Source organism: Pristiophorus japonicus, chromosome 11 (assembly GCF_044704955.1).
Source record: "Pristiophorus japonicus isolate sPriJap1 chromosome 11, sPriJap1.hap1, whole genome shotgun sequence".
NCBI classification, from domain to species: domain Eukaryota; kingdom Metazoa; phylum Chordata; class Chondrichthyes; family Pristiophoridae; genus Pristiophorus; species Pristiophorus japonicus.
Genome location: NC_091987.1, coordinates 1,650,650 through 1,675,018, shown reverse-complemented (window position 1 = coordinate 1,675,018; position 24,369 = coordinate 1,650,650). Strand labels below are relative to the sequence as shown.

The following is a 24,369-nucleotide window of genomic DNA, read 5'->3' as shown; positions in this document are numbered from 1 at the left end:
GGCTGCTGGTGTTGTTTTAGCTGCCGGTGTTGTTGTGGCTGCTGGTGTTGTTGTAGCTGCCAGTATGGTTGTTGCTGCTGGTGCTGTTGTGGCTGCTGGTGCGGTTGTGGCTGCTGGTATTGTTGTGGCTGCTGGTGTGGTTGTGGCTGCTGGTGTGGTTGTGGCCACTGATGTTGTTGTGGCTTCTGCTGTTGTAATAGCCGGTGTTGTTGTGGCCGCTGGTATGGGGGTGGATGCTGGTGTGGTGGCTATTCGTGTTGTTGTGGCTGCTGGTGTTCTTGTGGCTACTGGTGTTCTTGTGGCTGCTGGTGTGGTTGTGGGTACTGGTGTGGTTGTGGCCACTGATGTGGTTGTTGCTGTTGGTGTTGTGGCTGCTGGTGTGGTAATGGTTGCTGGTGTTGTTGTGGCTACTGATGTTGCTGTAGCTGCTGGTGTGTTTGTGGCTACTGATGTTATTGTGGCTGCTGGTGTTGTTTTGGCTGCTGGTGTTATTGTGGCTGCTGGTGCTGTTGTGACTGCTGGTGTGGTTGTGGCCTCTGGTGTGGTTGTGGCTGCTGGTGTGGTTGTGGCCTCTGGTGCGGTTATGGGTACTGGTGCGGTTATGGGTACTGGTGCGGTTATGGCTACTGGTGTTGTTGTGGCTATTGGTGTGGTTGTGGCGACTGGAGTTGTTGTAGCTGCTGGTGTTGTTGAAGCAGCTGGTGTGGTTATCGCCGCATGTGTTGTTGAGGCTACTGGTGTTATTGTGGCTGCGAGTGTCATTGTAGCTTCTTGTGCTGTTGTGGCTGCTGGCGTTAGTTTGGCTGCCAGTGTTGTTGTGGTTGCTGGTGTTGTTTTTGCTACTGGTGTTGATATAGCTGCCAGTGTGGTTGTGACTGCTGGTGTTGTTGTGGCTACTGGCATTGTAGATGCTGGTGTGGTTTTGGCTGCTGGTGCTGTTAAGGCTACTGGTGTGGTTGTAGATGCCGGTGTGGTTGTTGCTGCTGGTGAGGTTGTTGCTGCTGGTGTTATGGCTACTGGTGTTGTTGTGGCTGCTGGTGTTCTTGTGGCTGCTGGCGTGGTTATGGGTACTGGTGTTGTGACTATTGGTGTGGTTGTGGCTACTGCTGTTGTTTTGACTGCTGGTATTGCTGTGGCTACTGGTGTTGTTGTAACTGCTGGTGTGGTTGTGGCTACTGGTGTTGTTGTAGCCGCTTGTGTTGCTGTGGCTACTGGTGTTGTTGTAGCCGCTTGTGTTGCTGTGGCTACTGGTGTTGTTGTGGCTACTGGTGTGGCTGTGGCAACTGGTGTGATTGTAGCCACTTGTGTTGCTGTAGCTACTGGTGTTGTTGTGTCTGCCGATGTGGTTGTGGCTGCTGGTGTTGTTGTTGCTGTTGGTGTTGTCGTGGCTACTGGTTTTATGGTGGCAGCGAGTGACATTGTAGCTTCTTGTGCTGTTATGGCTGCTGGTGTGGTTGTGGCTGCTGGAATGGTTGTCACCACAGGTGTTGTTGTGCCTACTGTTGCTGTTGTGGCTAATGGTGTTGTTGTAGCTGCTGGTGTTGTTTTGGCTGCTGGTGTTGTTGTGGCTACTGGTGTGGTTGTAGCTGCTGGTATGGTTGTAGCTGCTGGTGTGGTTGTTGCTGCTGGTGTTGTGGCTACTGGTGTGGTTGTAGCTACTGGTGTTGTTGTGGCTGCTGGTGTGGTTATGGCTGCTGGTGTTGTTGTGGCTACTGACATTGTAGCTGCTGGTGTGGTTGTGGCTATTGGTGTTGTTGTAGCTGCTGGTGTTGTTGCGGCTGCTGGTGTGGTTGTGGCTATTGGGGCAGTTGTGGCTGCTGGTGTTGTTCTGGCTGCTGGTGTTGTTGTGGCTGCTGGTGCTGTTGTGGCTGCTGATGTTGTGGCTGCTGGTGTGGTTGTGGCTGCTGGTGTTGTTGTGGTTGCTGGTGTTGTGGCTGCTGGTGTTGTCGTGGCTGCTGATGTTGTGGCTGCTGGTGTTGTTCTGGCTGCTGGTGTTGTCGTGGCTGCTGATGTTGTGGCTGCTGGTGTGGTTGTGGCTGCTGGTGTTGTCGTGGCTGCTGATGTTGTGGCTGCTGGTGTGGTTGTGGCTGCTGGTGTTGTTGTGGTTGCTGGTGTTGTGGCTGCTGGTGTTGTCGTGGCTGCTGGTGTTGTGGCTGCTGGTGTTGTCGTGGCTGATGATGTTGTGGCTGCTGGTGTTGTGGCTGCTGGTGTTGTCGTGGCTGCTGATGTTGTGGCTGCTGGTGTGGTTTTGGCTGCTGGTGTTGTTGTGGTTGCTGGTGTTGTGGCTGCTGGTGTTGTTCTGGCTGCTGGTGTTGTCGTGGCTGCTGATGTTGTGGCTGCTGGTGTTGTCGTGGCTGCTGGTGTTGTGGCTGCTGGTGTGGTTGTGGCTGCTGGTGTTGTTGTGGTTGCTGGTGTTGTGGCCGCTGGTGTTGTCATGGCTGCTGGTGTGGTTGTGGTTGCTAGTGTTGTTGTGGCTGCTGGTGTTGTCATGGCTGCTGGTGTGGTTGTGGTTGCTGGTGTTGTGGCCGCTGGTGTTGTCATGGCTGCTGGTGTGGTTGTGGCTGCTGGTGTTGTGGCTGCTGGTGTTGTTGTGGTTGCTAGTGTTGTTGTGGCCGCTGGTGTTGTCATGGCTGCTGGTGTGGTTGTGGTTGCCAGTGTGGTTGTAGCTGCTGTTGTGGTTGTGGTTATTTTTGTTGTCGTGGCTACTGGTGTTGTTGTGGCCGCTGGTGTGGATATGGCTACTGGTGTGGATGTCACCGCAGGTGTTGTCGTGGCTGCTGGTGTGGTTGTGCCTATTTTTGTTGTTGTGGCTGCTGGTATTGTTGTGGCTGCTGGTGTGGTTGTCGCTGGTTGTGTTATTGTGGCTGCTGGTGTTGATGTCGCCGCTGGTGTTGTGGCTACTAGTGTGGTTGTGGCTACTGGTGTTATTGTGGCCGCTGGTGTTGTGGCTACTAGTGTGGTTGTGGCTACTGGTGTTATTGTGGCCGCTGGTGTTGTGGCTACTAGTGTGGTTGTGGCTGGTTGTGTTATTGTGGCCGCTGGTGTTGTGGGTACTGGTGTGGTTGTGGCTGGTTGTGTTATTGTGGCTGCTGGTGTTATTGTGGCCGCTGGTGTTGATGTCGCCGCTGGTGTGATTGTAGCTTCTGGTGTTGATGTCGCCGCTGGTGTTATTGTGGCCGCTGGTGTGGTTGTCGCCGCCAGTGTTGTTGCAGCCGCTGGTGTTTTTGCGATTGCTAATGTGGTTGTTGCCGCTGAACTGGTAAAATCTGTAGACAAAGTAAAAATAAATAAATTGTGAGCTCTATCATTTGTGAAATTGTTCAGACATATTTCACTTTTTCGTTTCCTGTAACCCCTTCGGATGTTGTTGCTTTATAGTTTGGGTTTACGCTATTGTTCGCCACAAGAAATGCTCTTATCTTAGCTGGATTCTCAGGAGGTGATGCAGATTTGTGGCTGCATCATTTTGACTTACAATGTCGATTAGAAATTTAGGGGGAATAATTTAGCATTACCCTGTGTGGGTTGCTAATTTTTGAATGTTGAAAAAATTAATGCGGCTGGTCTGACAGGACTGTTGTGAATGGTGGGTTCATCCTCTTGATTGACAGCGAGGTCGGTTACTGGTTGGGTGTGTGTTGGTGGATCGATGATGGTGATGTCCTCTTCAGGTTGTTCCTGGTTCTCGGTGAACCGCAGTTTGGTCTGCATGTTTGTCCATTCAATAGTTTGACTATAAACACTCTATTCCCATCCTTGGCCAAGACAGTGCCAGCAACCCATTTAGGACCATGACCGTAATTAAGGACAAACGCAGGGTCCTTTACATCAATTTCATGCGATGGAGCCACGCGATCGTGATACATGTTTTGCCGGTAATGCCGGGTTTCAACATGATCATTTAGATCCAGGTGGACTAGGGAGAGCCTGGTTTTGAGTGCTCTCTTCATTAACAATTCAGCCGGGGGAACCCCAGTGAGCGAGTGGGGTCGCGTCCGGCAGCTGAGCAGAACCCGAGATAAGCGGGTCTGCAGGGAGCTTTCCGCCACTTGTTTCAAGCTCTGCTTGACCGTTGGATGCGGGCTTAAACGGGGCAGACCTGACATGCTTGGTGCCATTGCGGGTCATAAACTCGTTGAATTCCGAGCTGGTGAAACACGGTCCATTGTCACTGACAAGGACGTCGGGCAAGCCATGGGTGGTGAACATAGCCCGGAGGCTTTCAATGGTGGCTGTGGATGTGCTGGATGACATGATTACACATTCAATCCATTTAGAGTAAGCGTCCACTACAACTAAAAACATCTTTCTGAGAAAGGGACCAGCAAAATCTACGTGGATCCTGGATCACGGTTTGGAGGGCCATGACCACAGACTCAATGGAACCTCCCTTGGTACATTGCTCAATTGTGAGCACGTGTTGCACTGGTGTACGCATGACTCTAAGACTGAGTCAATGCCGGGCCACCAAACATGTGACCTGGTGATAGCCTTCATCATGACTATGTCTGGGTGGGTACTGTGTAGGTTGCATATTAACGTTTCCCTGTCTTTTCTTTAGCAAAACCACGCGATTATCCCATAAGAGACAATCTGACTGGATGGACATTTCATCTTTGCGCCGGTAAAATGGCTTAATTTCATCTTGCATTTCCCTGGGAACGGCCGACCAGCTCCCATTGAGGACGCAACCTTTTACTAGTGATAGCACAGGGTCCTGGCCGGTCCAGGTCCTGATCTGGCGAGCCGTGACGGGTGGCCCCTCGCTCTCAACAGCATCCATGACCAGAAGCAAGTCTGTGAGCTGCGCCATTTCCACCCCAGTGGTGGGCAATGGTAGCTGACTGAGGGCATCAGCACAGTTCTCCGTGCCTGGTCTGTGGCGGATAACTTAGTCATAGGCGGACAATGTCAGTGTCCATCTTTGCATGCGGGATGAAGCATTGGTGTTTATACCTCTGCTTTCTGAAATCAGCAAAATGAGCAGTTTGTGGTAGGTTTCAAGCTCAAACCGGTCCAAATAGGTATTGGTGCATTTTCTTAACCCCATATACACATGCTAACGCCTCTTTCTCGACCATACTGTAGGCTCTTCCAGTCTTAGACAGACTTCTAGACGAGTATGCAATCGGTTGAAGTTTGCCCGATACATTGGTTTGCTGTAACACACAGCCGACCCCGTACAAAGATGCATCACAAGCTAGCACTAATCGTTTACACGGGTCATACGTACAAATAACTTATTAGAACAAAGTAGGTTTCTGGCCTTCTCAAAGGCTGTCTCTTGAGATTTACCCCAAACCCAGTCATCACCCTTACGTAGTAACATGTGCAATGGTTCCAGCAAAGTGCTTAACCCGGGTAGAAAGTTACCAAAATAGTTGTGGAGTCCTACGAACGAACGCAGCTCCGTCACATTCTGTGGTCTGGGTGCATTCTTGATGGCCTCTTTCTTTGAGTCCGTGGGTCTGATGCCGTCTGCCGCAATCTTTCTCCCCCAAAATTCAACCTCTGGCGCCAGGAAAACACACTTGGAGCATTTCCGCCTGAGTCCCACTCTGTCTAGTCGACTTAGAACCTCTTCTAGGTTGTGCAGGTGTTTGGTGTCACGACCGGTGATCAGGATGTCATCTTGAAACACAGCAGTGCGCGGAACCGATTTCAGCAAACTCTCCATGTTCCTCTGGAAGATGGCAGCAGCCGAGCGAATCCCAAAAGGGCATCTGTGGTATATAAACAGTCCTTTGTGTGTGTTGATGCACGTCAATCTTTTCGAAGATTCAGCCAGCTCCTGTGTCATGTAAGTGGAAGTTAGGTCCAACTTGGTGAACGACTTCCCCCCCCCACCTCCACCCCCCCCCCCAGCTAACGTTGCGAACAGGTCATCCACCTTGGGTAGCGGGTACTGGTCTTGTAACGAGACTCGGTTGATCGTGACCTTGTAGTCTCCGCAGATTCTGACCATGCCATCGCTTTTCAACACTGGAACAATCGGACTGGCCCACTCGTTGAACTCGACTGGCGATATGATTCCCTCTCGTTGAAGTCTGTCCAGTTCGATCTCGACTTTCTCCCTCATCATATATGGAACCGCTCGAGCCTTGTGATGAATGGGTCTTGTATCGGGGACTAGATGGATCTGCACCTTGGCGCCTGTGAAGTTGCCGATGCCTGGTTCAAATAGCGACGGAAACTTGCTCAGCACTTGGGCGCACGAGGCATCATCCACTGAAGATAGTGTTTGATGTCGTCCCAGTTCCATCGAATCTTTCCCAGCCAACTTCTGCCGAATAGAGTTGGGCCATCGCCTGGTACAATCCACAGTGATAAATCAGGCATAGCTCCATCGTACGATATCTTAACTGCCGCACTGCCAATGACTGGTATGAGCTCTTTGGTGCAGGTGCGCAGCTTTGTCTGAATCGGGCTCAGTTTGGGCTTTTGTGCCTTGTTGCCCCTCAGTTTCTCAAACGCCTTCTGGCTCATAATTGACTGACTCGCCCCCGTGTCCAACTCCATTGATACCGGAATACCGTTCAATTTGACTTTCAGCATTATAGGAGGGCTCTTGGTGGTGAAGGTGAACCACATACACTTCTTCCTCGGGTTGAGTTGCCTCTCTTGTTTATTCTGCGTGATCCACGCTGGATCGATCATCCTCTGCCGACTCTGCCATGTGGTGAGTCGCAGGACTCTTGCACATTCGCTGGAGGTGCCCCATTGTTTCGCAGCCTTTTCACACGTAGTGCTTGAATCGACATTGATGGGCCCGATGATTACCCCCGCAGCACCAACATGGTGTTAATGGATTTGTATTACGCCCGATGGCGGACTCTGAGTCATCCTAAGTCTTGCAGCTTCAGACGTGTAGACCCTGCCATATACAGTTCTGCCTGCTAGCGACGTTATTTTATGCACAGTACTGGCCGGTGAGCTTCGATGCTGGGAAGATATCTGTCTGGTATTATCGCTCATGGATATGAATGCCTGGGCTATCGTGATGGCCTTGCTCAGGTCTAGGGATTCGGCGGACAGCAGTTTGTGAAGAATGACCTCATGGTCGATGCCAAGCACAAAAAAGTTCCACAGCATTTCCCCAAAAAATCCAGCAAATTCGCAAGTTCCCGCAAGGCGTCTCAGGTCGGCGACATAACTCGCCACGTCCTGGCCCTCGGAGCAGTGTGCGTGTAGAAGCGATACCTGGCCATTAAGAAGCTCTTCTTGAGGTGTTCCCGAACCAGTGTACACAACTCTGTATATGTCTTCTCCACTGGTTTCTCCGGTGTTAGCAGATTCTTGATGGGGCCGTAGGTTGTGGCCCCACACATGGTGAGGAGAATCGCCCTGCGCTTGATTGCTTTATCTCCCCATCCAGCTCGTTGGCCATGAAGTACTGGTCGAGATGCTCAACGAAGGCTTCCCAATCATCACCCTCTACAAATCTCTCTAAAATACCAAAGGCAGCCACGTGAAAGCTTGTAATCTGTTACTCGTCGCCAATTGTTAAGTATGGAAGAACTCCACAAGATTGAGTACTGTGAGCTAAAACTGATGTGATCTTAGTCTCTTTAATACAACTCCAGAGTGCCTAAGCTATATGGCAGACAACCTTTTATACTCCCTTGCACGAGGTGTGCAGGTGACCCTTGGGCCTCCAACAGTTGCGCCCTCTGGTGGCAAATCTTACACAGTTACAATGTTTACATACATAACAACTATCATAAACGTTACAGTCATTGGGCTTACAAAAGGTGATCTGGTTTAGAAAACTGAAAGATTTGTTTTCAAGCTCAATCATTTTGCATAGATCCCTGATTCTTTGGAATTCATGAGTAGTAGATAAACAAAAATAATCTATCTCATTGACTGAGCAAACGTTAATGAAAGAATAACAATTTGCACTTTTGGAGCATCTGTCATGTGATGAACAGCCCAAGCAGGAAGAAGGAAAGCAGTTAGGGGAGACAACTGAAAACAAAGTCTGTGCTGTAGGTGGGGGAGAGAGATTATAAAACAATGGTATTGAGAAAGAAAATTGCAGAATGTAAGAGTGCAGTGACTGAGCAGAGGGTGTGAGCAGTGATGTACAAACTACAACCACAGTCCCACCTTTTCCCCTTGCATGGGACGTTCCAAAACCTCTCCTGATATCCCGCCATAACTTTGATGAGATTATTCGAATTATTTCACGACTTATTCTTTATTTAAAGTCGACATTTGTAAATTCACATTAGCTGTACATTATAAGAATGAATATCACAGTATACTTTGTGTTGAAACAGAGGACCTCAGGCTGAATAAGACACTTGTCAGCACTTCATGCTTTTTCGTGCCTTTTCAGAGGACAAAGAATGATTTTTATGCTGCCACTTGACAATCGTCATTCAGAAGCATGGGGTTAGATTCCACAGGTATGCCAATGTCACCCAGCTCCATTCTCTGCCATCTCCGTGAACCCATCGTCTCCAACTGTCTGTCCGACATTAGGACCTGGCTGAACCTTAACTTCCTCCAGTTAAATTTCGGCAAACCAAAGCCATATCACAGAATTACACCACGGTTTAGAGGTTTAAATTGTGGGAACAGGTTGCATAAAGTTGACTTATATTCCCTTGCGTATAGTACGTTGAGGTGATTAAAATGTTAAAAGAATTTGATAGGGTAAATACAGAGAAACTATTTCCTCTGATGGGAGAATCAAGAACAAGGGAACATAATCTAATAATTACAGGTAAGCCATTCAGGAGGGAAACCAGGGAACACATACTCACACAAAGGGAAGTAGAAATCTTGAATTCTCTCCCCCAAAAGGCTATGGATGCTGGACAATTGGAGCCTTCAACACTGAGCTCGATAGATTTTGTTCGGTAAAGGTATCAAAGGATATGGAGCTAAGGCAGGTAAATGGGCTTGAGGTAGAGATCAGCCATGAGCTAATTGAATGATGGAGCTGGCTCAAGGGGCTGAATGCTTGAACAGCTCCTCCTGCTGTTACGTTCCTATGTCCTCCTGGAAACATTTCTGTGCCTCTAGGCTTGGCTCCATCCACCTTCCTGACTGTTTACCTCAGGCCAATTTCATAACCAGGCTACCAGTGTCCCTTTTATTCCATGGGCTTCAATTTTACTGGCAAGCCTATTATGTGGTAATTTGTCGAATGCCTTTTGGAAATCTATGTGCACCATGTCAACCACATTCCCCTCATCAACCTTCTCTGTTACCTCATCAAAAAACTCGATCAAGTTGGTTAAACATGATTTGCCTTTAACAAATCTGTGCTGGCTTTCCTTAATTAATCCACACCTAACCAAGTGACTGTAAATTTTGTTCCTGATCACTGTTTCTACAAGCTTCCCCATGATCGAGGTTAAACTGACCGGCCTGTAGTTGCTGGGTTTACCTTTACATCCTTTTTTGAACAATGGTGTAACATTTGCAATCCTCCAGTCCCCTGGCACCACCCCAGTATCGATGAAGGATTGGAATATTATGGCCAGTACCTCCGCGATTTCCTCCCTCAATTCCCTCAGATTCCTAAGTTGCATCCCATCGGCTCGTGCTATCAGAAGATTGACTTAATTTAACCACTGACAAAAAAAAGCTACTCGTATCCTAAGCTATAAATGAAATTGCAAACAGCCATTTGCCAGACACGTGTTATATTGGAAACGTAAGAAACGGCCATGAGGAGTCTGGCAGGACTTGATCGATTGTATATGAAGATGGTGGCTGACAAGTGGAAAACCTCAGATGGATGCCGGAACATCAACCCCCAGTTACTATTCTCTACTGCTAACCATCTCCTTAAACCCCTCTCCCCTGTCTCCACCACACTCACCTCCAACATCAAGTGTGAGGAGCTCATGGACTCCTTTGTCTCAAAGATTGAGACCATCCAATCAGCTGCCTCTGCGAGTTCCCTTCCTTCCCCTAGCCTCCGGGGCCAAACCTTATCTGAGTCTCCCACCTGCCCTAGCCCTAAACTTATATATTTCTCTACTTTCTGTTTGATCTCCCCTTTTGATCTCTCCAAACTCGTCTTGTCCATGAGACCCACTTCCTGCTCTCTTGACCCTATTGCCAATAAATTGCTGACAACCCAACTTGCTTTTTTGCCTCCTATGTTAGCCGACATTGTTAACAGTTCTCTCTCCTCAGGTACTGTTCCCCTCTCCCTCAAATCTGCTGTCATCACCCCTCTCCTCAAAAAAACAACCCTTGACCCCACTTTGCTTGCTAGCTATCGCCCCATCTCCAACCTCCCTTTCCTGTCCAAAATACTTGAACGTGTTGTCATCTCCCAAATCCATGATCATCTTTTCATGAATTCAATGTTGGAATCCTTTCAATCTGGTTTTCGCCCCTGTCGCAGTACCAACACGGCTCTCATCAAAGTCACAAATGACATCCTTTGTGAGTTTGACAAAGGTCCTCCTTGTCTTTCTGGACCTGTCTGCAGCCTTTGACACAGTTGACCACTCCTTCCGCCTACAATGTCTCCTCACCAACGTCCAGCCCGGTAGAAACATAGAAACATATGGGTGGGACTGCAATCGCCTGGTTCCATTCTTATCTATCTAATCGTAACCAGAAAATCTCCTGCAATGGTTTCTCTTCCCACTCCCGCATCGTTACCTCTGGTGTCCCCCAAGGATCTGTCCTTGGCCCCCTCCTATTTCTCATCTATATGCTGCCCCTTGGCGATATCATCCGAAAGCACGGAGTCAGTTTCCACATGTACGCTGACGACACCCAGCTCTACCTCACCACCACTTCTCTCGACCCCTGATTGGTATCTAACTTGTCAGATTGCTTGTCCGACAGCCAGTTCTGGATGAGCAGAAATTTTCTCCAATTAAATATTGGGAAGACTGAAGCCATTATCTTTGGTCCCCGCCACAAACTGTGTTCCCTAACCACTGACTCCATCCATCTCCTTAGCACTAATCTGAGGGTGAACACTGTTCGCAACCTAGGTGTCATATTTGACCCTGAAATGATTTTCCAGCCACATAACCGCGACATAACTAAAACCGGCATTTTCCACCTTCGTAACATTGCCCGTTTCCACTCTGCCTCAGCTCTTCTGCTGCTGAAACCCTCATTCGTGCCTTTGTTACCTCTAGACTTGACTACTCCAAATCACTCCTGGCTGGCCTCCTACATTCTACACTATGTAAACTTGAGGTCATTCAAAACTCAGCAGCCCATGTACTAACTCGTACCAACTCACAATCACCTATCACCCAGTGCTTTTTGACCTACATTGGCTCCTGGTTAAACAACACCTCGATTTCCAAAATTCTCATCCCTTTTTACAAATCACTCCATGGCCTCGCCCCTCCCTACCTCTGTAATCTTTTTCAGCCTCACAACCCCACAAGATGTTTGCGCTCCTTAAATCTCTTCAACATCCCTCAATATAACTGCTCAACCATTGGTGGCCGTGCCTTCAGTTGTTTGGGCCTTAAGCTCTGGAACTCCCTCCCTAAATCTTTCTGCCTCTCTACCTCTCTTTCCTCCTTTAAGACGTTTCTAAACACCTACCTCTTTAACCAAGCTTTTGATCATCTGCCTTAATTTATTCTTTTGTGGCAAATTTATCTTGCAGCACTGTTGTGAAGCGCCTTGGGACATTTTACTAAGTTAAAGGCGTGATATAAATAAAAGTTATTATTGTTATTATATACTTTCATTGTTTGCCCATCAGTGGGGTAGGGGGGTAGGGGAGGGTAGGAGCGGGGGGAGGGTTGCATTTTCTGGTGGCTTTCCGGGAGACCTGTTTATGGGTCAGTAAATCAATGCGTGAAATCTTATGGAACAAGCTTTTAGTTCAGAACTGAGCACCTGTATGAAACTGCAAATCCCTCGGTGGATTCTGTATCCCTAAAGACCCTCAGATAGCCTAGAACTGCATCGCAACATTTTAAGATCGCCACTGATAACACTTCTTTTATCTTTATGATTGCATCCCCAGAACGTCACCCCAGAGCAAATCCAGCCTCCACTGCTTAAGATTTTAAGGAATCATAATTAATTTATTCAAAATTACATGACCAATTACTTCTCAAATAATTATTTTGTGCTGTATATGCAAGTCCCACTAAAAGCTGGCATGATTACTACACATTTAAACACTTTGAAGAGTAACCATTGGGAAAAGATTAGTGTTACAGAGAACGCAGATGCATTCATTTCATGAACTATTAAATCAACAAACATCAGGTGGTAGATAATATTTTGGTAGCACGTACAGCAACTGTTCCGTACATGGCCGATAGGTTCGCTTCTTTCTTCCCCGTTCTCCTTCACTGCAAGCGGGAGACAGATGCAACCTTCGGCCTTTTGCTGAGCTTAGCGCTGGAAGGGGCGCGTTACACCACAAAATCTCTACACCGCTGATGTTAATTAGCAGGCTCTCTTAGCCTTGGCCGATGCTGTTACCCGCAGGTTTCCAGCATACTGGAATTTTTAGCCCAACATTTCTAAGCCCATGGCTGAACATGTTTCCAATGTAAAAATACCTTAGGTCAACATTTTTCTTCATATATTTCAATTATTTCGTGTTTATATAACCCTCCCTTTGTAATGATCTGTTGTAAAATTCAGATCAGAAATCTTCAAGTGACAGGTTGCAGACTTAAGAAAGGATTTCAGAAGGGAGTAAATTCACTACTAAAACAATGCAATATACTCTTAGAAAGGATTTTAAAATTCAGGCTCTTTGCTTTATATTGCCAGAGTAATGTATTTTTATTCTATTTTATTAAATGTGATATATTCTAAAACACCAAACTACTAAATGCACTGGAGCTACTGATTGGGTTATGGCACCACAGAGAGAAGGGATAGAGGTTAGATCCATCACTGAGTTCCTCATCCAGCCACGTCTATCTGGTGAAGGTCTATCTGGTGTGGGGAAGCCAGAGGGAGAGTCATTTCTTGGCTCACGGTGCACACTTCCTCGCAGACAGGTGAAGGGAGACAGTGGCAAGCCACTCACCCACTGCTTCAGTCACACGAGATTTGTGACCCAGGAAGAAAAAAGGGACAAAAGACAAGGGGAATTTATACACTAGGAAAAAATCACCCAGAATTTACAAGTCATCTTGAAAATACCTGACACCAATAATATTGTCATGATGTAACAACACAAAAATAATTTGTTTTAAATTACTTTTACATTGATAATTAATATGCCAAAAAATGTGAACGATTAATATCTGAGCTTAATATAATAAGCTGAGTCTAGTGTATATCTTGCACATTGATAACTGGATCCTGCTCACAAAATACCAAAAGAATAATTCTGAATTAAATATATCTAAGGTTTAAGACTTTTTAAAATAAAACAAATATCAGCAAACTTACAGAACAGTACAGCTGTGAAAATGAAGAGGTAAAGCATCCTGGGCTCTATATTGAGACAGAGCCTGCCTCAGTCTTTGAATCTTCTCACAAACTGAATGTTTGGTGCATCAGATCCTATTTGAATAGTCTTGAGACACTTTTTTGGGGAGGAGGTGTTCTTTTTACATATCTTGGTTAGGACCAGGTAAATAAGTCACCTTTACAGACAAGGTGTAAAACCTGTTTCAGTGGACCAATTAGAATGTCAAAGAGTTTCATTCATCAGACGTTGCCTCAGATTTTATGATGTGCTTAAAAGCTTAAATGTTTGCTCAATATGTTACTTATTTAAAATCAGGTTACTCACAGGTGGTGGACTAGCCATTCATTGGAAATGCTTATTCTTTGTGATAAACTCAATTTTCAGCTGTATTAATAAAACTGCACCACGTTATCACTCTCTTAAATACATCAAGGAATATGTTTTTAATGCAAGGGGAAAAAAAAAGAAACAATTACATTCTAAAACATTGCCTGATTGCGCTGGTTCATGGAAGATTTTACGTTTGTGGTTACGGAAATGGGTTCAAGAGGAAACATATACCATAACTACAATTTGGAAAACTAGCGCAATTTCAAGCGCAATTTACGCCCAAAATTCCGATTGCGGCCAAAGCGGAAACTCTACCCCATTTATCTTACCCGACTTTGAAGTTGGCCGAGGCCTAACTTAGATGTAACATTCATGGCCCCAAAACATCATGGGTACCACAAGGTGATTTTTACAAAGACTCGGAGGGAGGCCTGCCCGGTGTCAAAACCACACGAGAATCCACCCTCCCCTCCAACAACAAGTGTGAGGAGCTCATGGACTTCTTTGTCTCTAAGATTGGGACCGTCCGTTCAGCTGCCTCTGCCTCTTCCCTTCCTTCCTCGAGCCCACTGGGCCAAACTTCTATAAACGATCTGTCCTTCCCCAGCGCGGACCTCACATCTTTCTCCAGTTTCTCTCCGATTTCCCCTCATGACCTCCCACTCACATCTCTCTGAGACCCACTTCCTGCTCCCTCGACCCTATTCCCAGCAAACTGCTAACCACCCACTTCCTTTTCTGGCTTCCATGTTAGCCGACATTGTGAACAGTTCTCCCTCCTCAGGTACTGTTCCCCTCTCCCTCAAATCTGCTGTCATCATCCCTCTCCTCAAAAAAACAACCCTTAACCCCTCCGTCCTTGCAAACTATCACCCATCTCCAACTTCTCTTTTACTCTTGAGCATTCCCCCCACCCCTGCCCCCAAGTCATAGAATCATAGAATGGTTACAGCACAGAGTGAGGCCATTCGGCCCATCGAGCCCATGACGGCTCTCTGCAACAGCACTTCAACTAGACCCACTCCACCGCCCTTTCCCTGTAGCCCTAGAATTTATTTTACTTCAGGTATTTATCCAATTCCCTTTTGAAATTTAAGATTGAATTAGCTCCACCACCCTTTCAGGCAGTACATTCAAAATTCTAACCACTCGCTGCATAATCCGTGCCCATCTTTCCAGCAACTCCGTTTTTCAATCCCTCCAGTCAGGTTCCTGCCCTTGCCACAGTACCGAAACGGCTCTCATCAAAGTCACAAATGACATCCATTGTGACTGTGACGAAGGCAAACTAACCTCCTTGTCCTTCTTGACTTGTCTGCATCCTTTGACACGGGTTGACCACTCCATCTTTCTCCAACGCCTCTCCACCATTGTCCAGCTGGATGGGACTGGACTCGGCTGGTGCTATTCTTATCTATCTAATAATAGCCAGAGAATCACCCATGATGGCTTCTCTTGACGCTCCCGCATTATTACCTCTGGTGTCCGCCAAGGATCTATCCTTGGTCCCCTCCTATTTCTCATCTACATGTTGCCCCTTGGCGATGTCATCCAAAAACACAGCGTCAGTTTTCACATGTACGCTGAGACACCCAGCTCGACCTCACTACCATGTCTCTAGAACCCTCCACAATCTCTAAATTGCCAGACTGCTTGTCCAATATCCAGTTCTGGATCAGCGGAAATTTTCTTCAATTGAATATTCGAAAGATCAAAGCCATTGTTTTCGGTCCCCGCCACAAGCTCCATTCTCAAGCCATTGATTCAATCCCTCTGAGGCTGACCCAGACTGTTTGCAACCTTGGTGTGATGTGTGCCCCTGAAATGAGCTTCCAGCCATATACCCACAGCATAACTAAGACCGTCTATTTCCACCTCTGTAATATCGCCTGTCTCTTCCCTTGTCTCAGCTCATCCAATGCTGAACCTCTCATCCATGCCTTTGTTACCTCTAGATTTGACTATTACAATGCTCTCCTGGCTGGCCTCCCACATTTTACCCTACATTAACTTGAGGTGATCCAAAACTCAGCTGCCGTTGTCCTAACTCACACCAAGTCCCACTCATCCATCACCCCTGTGTTCGCTGACCTACATTAGCTCCCAGTTAAGCAATGCCTCAATTTCAAAATTCTCATCCTTGTTTTCAAATCCCTCCATGGCCTCGCCCCTCCCTATCTCTGTAACCTCCTCCAGCCCCACAACCCCCGAGATATCTACACTCCTCTAATTCTGCCCTCTTCAGCATCCCTGATTATAATCGCTCAACCATTGGTTGCCATGCCTTCTGTTACCTAGGCCCCAAGCTCTGGAATTCCCTGCCAAAATCTCGCCTCCTCTATACCTCTCTTTCCTCCTTTAAGGCGCTCCTTAAAACCTACCTCTTTGACCATGTCATGGAACCAACCAGGGAACAGGCTATTTTAGATCTTGTATGTGTAATGAGATAAGGTTAACTAGCAATCTCATTGTAAAGGATCCTCTGGGGCAGAGTGATCATAATACGATAGAACGTCACGTTATGTTTGAGAGTGTCTTGCTTAAATCCGAAACCAGAGTCTTAAACTTAAATAAAGCCAATTACATAGGTATGAGGGGCGACTTGGCTAAGGTAGATTGGAAAAATAGATAAATGCAGTGGTTAGCATTTAGAGAAATATTTCCTAATTCTCAACAAAAATACGTTCCATTGAGAAACAAAAACTCCACAGGAAAAGTGATCGATCCATGGCTAACTGAAGAATTTAAGGATAGCATTAGATTGAAAGAAGAAGCTTATAGGGCCCAAGTTTCCACACGTTAAAAAACGGGTTCCCCTCCGAGCTGGGCGCCCGTTTTTCGCGCCACAAAGTGCGCCTAAAAAAAACCTTCGTATTCTCCAGCTCCCTGCAGGTCCTCTGGCCCTCGGCGCAGCGCAGCAGGAGCTGCAGGGGGCAGAGCTAGGACCCTGCGCTGAAAACAGTGCCGGGACCTCTGCACATGCTCGCTACAGTGGGTACGCAAGTGCAGTAGCTCCAGGCGCCCGAAACTGTGTGGGAGGGGCCCGAATGGCCTCACTGGGGCTGCGTGAATAAGGCTCCTCCCACGCCCAGCTCCTGCTTCCTGCCGACTCCCGCTCCTGCTTTCCCCCCCGTCCCCCCCCCCTCCAGGACCGGACCCGACCCGACCCGACTCTACTCCCGCCCCTGCCCCCCGACCGGACAAGACTCGACCTATCTGCATCTGCCACTCCCGCTCCCGCTCCCACTCCCACCCGACTCGACCTGACTCTACTCCTGCCCCCGCCCCCGGACTGGATCCGACCTGACCTCCCCCTCCCCGACCTCCCCCTCCCCGACCTGACCTCCTCCTCCCCGACCTCCCCCTCCCCGACCTGACCTCCCCCTCCCCGACCTGACCTCCTCCTCCCCGACCTGACCTCCCCCTCCCCGACCTCCCCCTCCCCGACCTGACCTCCCCCTCCCTGACCTGACCTCCCCCTCCCCGACCTGACCTCCCCCTCCCCGACCTCCCCCTCCCCGACCTGACCTCCCCCTCCCCGACCTGACCTCCTCCTCCCCGACCTGACCTCCTCCTCCCCGACCTGACCTCCTCCTCCCCCTCCCCGACCTCCCCCTCCCCGACCTCCCCCTCCCCGACCTGACCTCCTCCTCCCCGACCTGACCTCCTCCTCCCCGACCTGACCTCCCCCTCCCCGACCTGACCTCCCTCCCTCCCTCCCCCTCCCCCTCCCTCCCTCTCCCCCTCCCCCCGCCGACCCGAACCAAACCTCTCTCCCCGACCCCACCCAACGCCACCTACCTCTGGTGCTGGGGACGCGCCCTGCCCGAAATCTCGGGTCGGCCCGTGCAGCCTTCGGTCCCGACGGCAAACCGCTTCCTAAAGGCCTGCCTGAAGCACTTTCACACAGGTAGGAAGATGGTTTATTTAATCTTTTCTTTGCTTATAAATATTTATTCAGGTTGGATTTATTTGTATAATATTTGTATAAGTATAAATAAGGATTTATTGTTGAATTTAATGACTTCCCTTCCCCCCCCTCCCCCCCCACCTCGTTCTGGACGCCTAATTTGTAACCTGCGCCTGATTTTTTTAATGTGTAGAACAGGTTTTTTCAGTTCTACAAAAATCTTCACTTGCTCCATTCTAAGTTTGGAAACTTTGACATCAGGCGTCAGTGGCCGGACACGCCCCCTTTTGAAGAAAAAATTCTGTTCCAAAGTAGAACTGTTCTAACTGACTAGAACTGCAGAAAAAAAAATGTGGAGAATTGCGATTTCTAAGATAGTCCGTTCTCCACCAGTTGCTCCTAAAAATCAGGCGCAAATCATGTGGAAACTTGGGCCCATAATGTTGTGAAGAATAGTTCTAAACCTGAGGATTGGGAAAGTTTCAGAAACCAGCAAAGGATAACCAAAAATTAATAAAAAGGGAAAAAAAATTGACCAAGAGAGAAAACTAGCAAGAAATATAAAAACAGATTGTAAGAGCCTCTACAAGTTGTAAAAAGAGAGTAGCAAAAGTAAACATTGGTCCCTGAGAGACTGAGGCAGAAGAAATTATTATATGGAATAAGGAAATGGTAGAAACGTTAAACAAATATTTTGTATCTGCCTTCACAGCCAAAGATGCAAACTGCATACCTAAAACGGTGGGGAACCAAGGGTCTAATGAGGGTGAGGAACGTAATGTAATTAATATTGTTATATATGTATACTTGTATTTACTCTGTACCATCATGAGAGGGCTCATCCCCTGGAATCCCAAGGGATCCCATAATCCCTTGGGAGCACAAATATTTAAGGAGGTTTGGAGAGGCACTCTGGAGACCTGCAATAAAAGACCAAGGTTACACTTTACTTTGAGCTCACAGTGTTCAGTCTGACTCTTTCTCCATACATGGCGATGAGAGACAGATAGCGAACCCAAAGATGCAGAGAACAGTGGGCATCCTGGAGAAATTCTAGGAGGGAAAAGATTGGGAAACTTTTGTGGAGCGACTCGACCAATACTTCGTGGCCAACGAGCTAGATGAGGAAGAGAATGCTGCCAAACGAAGGGCGATCCTCCTCACCGTCTGTGGGGCACCAACGTATGGCCTCATGAAGAATCTATTCACTCCAGCGAAACCCACGGAGAAATCGTATGACGATTTGTGCACACTGGTCCGATAGCATTTGAACCCGAAGGAAAGCATTCTGATGGCGAGGTACCGGCTCTACACCTACAAAAGGTCTGAAGGTCAGGAAGTGGTGAGTTATGTCACCGAGTTAAGACGCCTTGCAGGACATTGCGAATTTGAAGGACATTTGGAGCACATGCTCAGAGACTTTTTCGTACTTGGCATTGGCCACGAAACCATACTTCGCAAACTTTTGACTGTGGAGACCCCAACCTTAAGTAAGGCCATAGCGATAGCTCAGGTGTTCATTGCCACCAGTGATAATACGAAGCAAATCTCTCAGCACACAAGTGTTGTTAAAAGTACTGTGAACAAAGTGATGTTGTTAGATCCCTTAATTTCCAATGAAATACGAACTCCGATTGTAATTTTAATGTCACTTTATTCTGGCAGCAGCAACAAGCTTCTGGCTTTAAGCCAGGCCTTTGTCCTTCTGAGACCACATGGTCAAAATGGCTGTACCTGTTTCAATTTACAGAAAAGAACTCGCCTTCTTTGACCTTATTGGCTCATTTGATAGTGTTTTAACCTTTAATTGGCTCGCTACCCAAAGGTCCTAAAATGTCAAGTTGATTGATGACTTAATGCAATGTGCTCAGTCGCACGTCGACATGGGAGTCTGTGTTTTCTCAACCTGTCTAAATGCAGCCTGTTTGAATTCTCTATCAGATGTTGTTTTCGAATTGTAACGTACAGGGCAGATCACACATACCTGCAGCTACATGTCCGCAGATGTCTCAGAGTCTACCATGAAGGGTGACGAATGCAAGGTCATCAACACCTTGTTGGCGCTGCAGGGGTGATCATCGTTTCCATTCATGCCGATTCAAAGAGTACGTTTGCAAGGGTTGTGGAACAATGGGACACCTCCAATGAGTGTGCAGGCGAGCTGCAAATCCTGTTAAACCTGCAAACCAGCATGTTGCAGAGGAGGACAGATCCACGGAGGATCACGACGAACCAGAGCCTCAGATCGAGGAGACAGAGGTACATGGGGTGCACACATTCACCACGAATTTTCCCCTGATAATGCTAAATGTTGAACTAAATGGACTCCCGGTATCAATGGAGCTGGACATGGGCGCGAGCCAGTCCATCATGGGCAAAAAGACTTTCGAAAGGTTGTGGTGCAACAAGGCCTCAAGGCCAGTCTTAACTCAGTTTGCACGAAACTAAGAACTTACATGAAAGAACTGATTCCTGTAATCGGCAGTCTGACCGTAAAGGTCTCCTACGAAGGAGCAGTGCACAAGCTACCACTCTGGGTGGTACCAGGCGATGGTCCCACGCTGCTCGGCAGGAGCTGGCTGGGAAAGATACGCTGGAATTGGGATGACGTCCGCTATCGCCCGCTGACAACACTTCGTGTGCCCAGCTCTTAAACAAATTTCCTTCGCTGTTCGACCCAGGCATCGGGAAATTCCAAGTGGCAAAAGTGCAGATCCACCTAATTCCGGGGCGCGACCCATCCATCACAAGGCGAGAGCAGTACCGTACATGATGAGAGAAAGGGTAGAGATCGAGCTAGACCGACTTCAAAGGGCCCAAGTTTCCACATGATTTGCGCCTGATTTTTAGGAGTAACTTGTGGAGAACGGACTATCTTAGAAATCGCAATTCTCTACATTTTTTTTTCTGCAGTTCTAGTCAGTTAGAACAGTTCCACTTTGGAACAGAATTTTTTCTTCAAAAGGGGGCGTGTCCGGCCACTGACGCCTGATTTCAAAGTTTCCACAGTGAAAACGTACTCCAAACTAACTTAGAATGGAGCAAGTGAAGATTTTTGTAGAACTGAAAAAACCTGTTCTACACATTAAAAAATCAGGCGCAGGTTACAAATTAGGCGTCCAGAACGAGGTGGGGGGGAGGGGGGGAAGGGAAGTCATTAAATTCTACAATAAATCCTTATTTATACTTATAAAATATTATACAAATAAATCCAACCTGAATAAAAATTTATAAGCAAAGAAAAGATTAAATAAACCATGTTCCTACCTGTGTGAAAGTGCTTCAGGCAGGCCTTTAGGAAGCGGTTTGCTGTCGGGACCGAAGGCTGCACGGGCCGGGCCCGAGATTTCGGGCAGGGCGCGTCCCCAGCACCAGAGGTAGGTGGCGTTGGGTCAGGTCGGGGAGAGAGGTTCGGTTCGGGTCGGCGGGGGCGGGGAGAGGGAGGGAGAGAGGGGGAGGGAGGGAGGGAGGTCAGGTCGGGGAGGGAGGTCAGGTCGGGGAGGTAGGTCAGGTCGGGGAGAGAGGTTCGGTTCGGGTCGGCGGGGGCGGGGAGAGGGAGGGAGAGAGGGGGAGGGGAGGGGAGGGAGGTCAGGTCGGGGAGGGGGGGGTAGGTCGGGGGAGGGGGGAGGTCAGGTTGGGGAGGGAGGTCAGGTCGGGGAGGGGGGGGGTAGGTGGGGAGGGGGGGTAGGTCGGGGAGGGGGGTCAGGTCGGGGAGGGAGGTCAGGTCGGGGAGGGAGGTCAGGTCGGGGAGGGGGGTCAGGTCGGGGAGGGGGAGGTCAGGTCGGGGAGGGGGAGGTCGGGTCGGGGAGGGGGAGGTCAGGTCGGGGAGGGGGAGGTCAGGTCGGGGAGGGGGAGGTCAGGTCGGGGAGGGAGGTCAGGTCGGGGAGGGGGGGGTAGGTCGGGGAGGGGGGGGTAGGTCGGGGAGGGGGAGGTCAGGTCGGGGAGGGAGGTCAGGTCGGGGAGGGAGGTCAGGTCGGGGAGAGAGGTTCGGTTCGGGTCGGCGGGGGCGGGGAGAGGGAGGGAGAGAGGGGGAGGGAGGGAGGGAGGTCAGGTCGGGGAGGGGGGGGTAGGTCGGGGAGGGGGAGGTCAGGTTGGGGAGGGGGAGGTCAGGTCGGGGAGGGAGGTCAGGTAGGGGAGGGGGAGGTCAGGTCGGGGAGGGAGGTCAGGTCGGGGAGGGGGGGGTAGGTCGGGGAGGGGGAGGTCGGGTCGGGGAGGGGGGGTAGGTCGGGGAGGGAGGTCAGGTCGGGGAGGGAGGTCAGGTCGGGGAGGGGGAGGTCAGGTCGGGGAGGGGGAGGTCGGGTCGGGGAGGGGGAGGTCAGGTCGGGGAGGGGGAGGTCAGGTCGGGGAGGGGGGGGTAGGTCGGGGAGGGGGGGTAGGTCGGGGAGGGAGGTCAGGTCGGGGAGGGAGGTCAGGTCGGGGAGGGGGAGGTCAGGTCGGGGAGGGGGAGGTCGGGTCGGGGAGGGGGAGGTCAGGTCGGGGAGGGGGAGGTCAGGTCGGGGAGGGAGGTCAGGTCGGGGAGGGGGGGGTAGGTCGGGGAGGGGGGGTAGGTCGGGGAGGGAGGTCAGGTCGGGGAGGGAGGTCAGGTCGGGGAGGGAGGTCAGGTCGGGGAGGGGGAGGTCAGGTCGGGGAGGGGGAGGTCAGGTCGGGGAGGGGGAGGTCGGGTCGGGGAGGGGGAGGTCAGGTCGGGGAGGGGGAGGTCAGGTCGGGGAGGGGGAGGTCAGGTCGGGGAGGGAGGTCAGGTCGGGGAGGGGGGGGTAGGTCGGGGAGGGGGGGGTAGGTCGGGGAGGGGGAGGTCAGGTCGGGGAGGGAGGTCAGGTCGGGGAGGGAGGTCAGGTCGGGGAGAGAGGTTCGGTTCGGGTCGGCGGGGGCGGGGAGAGGGAGGGAGAGAGGGGGAGGGAGGGAGGGAGGTCAGGTCGGGGAGGGGGGGGTAGGTCGGGGAGGGGGAGGTCAGGTTGGGGAGGGGGAGGTCAGGTCGGGGAGGGAGGTCAGGTAGGGGAGGGGGAGGTCAGGTCAGGGAGGGAGGTCAGGTCGGGGAGGGGGGGGTAGGTCGGGGAGGGGGAGGTCGGGTCGGGGAGGGGGGGTAGGTCGGGGAGGGAGGTCAGGTCGGGGAGGGAGGTCAGGTCGGGGAGGGGGAGGTCAGGTCGGGGAGGGGGAGGTCGGGTCGGGGAGGGGGAGGTCAGGTCGGGGAGGGGGAGGTCAGGTCGGGGAGGGGGGGGTAGGTCGGGGAGGGGGGGTAGGTCGGGGAGGGAGGTCAGGTCGGGGAGGGAGGTCAGGTCGGGGAGGGGGAGGTCAGGTCGGGGAGGGGGAGGTCGGGTCGGGGAGGGGGAGGTCAGGTCGGGGAGGGGGAGGTCAGGTCGGGGAGGGAGGTCAGGTCGGGGAGGGGGGGGTAGGTCGGGGAGGGGGAGGTCAGGTCGGGGAGGGAGGTCAGGTCGGGGAGGGAGGTCAGGTCGGGGAGGGAGGTCAGGTCGGGGAGGGGGGGGTAGGTCGGGGAGGGGGAGGTCAGGTCGGGGAGGGAGGTCAGGTCGGGGAGGGAGGTCAGGTCGGGGAGGGGGAGGTCAGGTCGGGGAGGGAGGTCAGGTCGGGGAGGGAGGTCAGGTCGGGGAGGGGGTGTAGGTCGGGGAGGGGGAGGTCAGGTCGGGGAGGGGGGGGTCAGGTCGGGGAGGGAGGTCAGGTCGGGGAGGGGGGGTAGGTCGGGGAGGGGGAGGTCAGGTCGGGGAGGGGGAGGTCAGGTCGGGGAGGGAGGTCAGGTCGGGGAGGGGGGGTAGGTCGGGGAGGGGGGGGTATGTCGGGGAGGGAGGTCAGGTCGGGGAGGGGGGGTAGGTCGGGGAGGGGGAGGTCAGGTCGGATCCATTCCGGGGTCGGGGGTGGGAGTAGAGTCGGGTCGAGTCGGGTGGGAGCGGGAGCGGCAGCAGCAGACGCAGACGGGTCGAGTCGGGTCCGGTCGGGGGGGGGGGCGGGGAAGCGGCAGCGACAGGCGGGTCGGGTCCGGTCCTGGGGGGGGGGACGGGGGGGAAAGTAGGAGCGGGAGTCGGCAGGAAGCAGGAGCTGGCCGTGGGAGGAGCCCCAGTGAGGCCATTGGGCCAGGGCTAGGGGCTGCGTGCTTCGGGCCCCTCCCACACAGTTTCGGGCGCCTGGAGCTACTGCACTTGCGTACCCACTGTAGCGCGCATGTGCAGAGGTCTCGGCACTGTTTTCAGTGCAGGGACCTGGCTCCGCCCCCCCTACAGCTCCTGCTGCGTCGCGCCGAGGGCCAGAGGACCTGCAGGGATGTGGAGAATATGGAGGGTTTTTTTAGGCGCACTTTGTGACGCGAAAAACGGGTGCCCAGCTCGGAGGGGCACCCATTTTTTATCGTGTGAAAACTTGGGCCCAAAGAGAAGGCATCATTTCCACGATCGAGTTCAACGAGTGGGCCAGTCCTATCGTCCCAATCCTCAAGGGAGACAGCACCATCAGAATCTGTGGCGATTACAAAGTATATATCAATCGTTTCTCCCTGCAGGATCAATGCCCACTACCAAAGGCCGATGACCTCTTTGCAACTCTGGCGGGAGGAAAGACGTTCACGAAGCTGGATCTGACTTCAGCCTACATGACGCAGGAACTGGAGGAATCATCAAAGGCCCTCACATGCATCAACACGCACAAAGTTATTTTTGTTTATAACAGAAGCCCGTTTGGAATCCGATCAGCAGTGGCGATATTCCAGAGAAACATGGAAAGTTTACTGAAGTCT

The 24,369-nt window shown here is 50.8% G+C and overlaps 1 protein-coding gene across 1 annotated transcript; it reads right to left on the bottom strand.

The window, feature by feature from the left end:
• Positions 1-16: 16 nt before the first annotated feature.
• On the bottom strand, positions 17-19,725 carry LOC139276405 (putative uncharacterized protein DDB_G0282133). Its single transcript, XM_070894358.1, has 4 exons — positions 19,628-19,725; positions 1,729-3,266; positions 1,418-1,607; positions 17-1,370 (listed from the first exon to the last, which is right to left on the bottom strand). Exons 1-4 carry the CDS (start codon positions 19,723-19,725, stop codon positions 17-19), a joined length of 3,180 nt encoding a protein of 1,059 aa, XP_070750459.1.
• Positions 19,726-24,369: the final 4,644 nt, after the last annotated feature.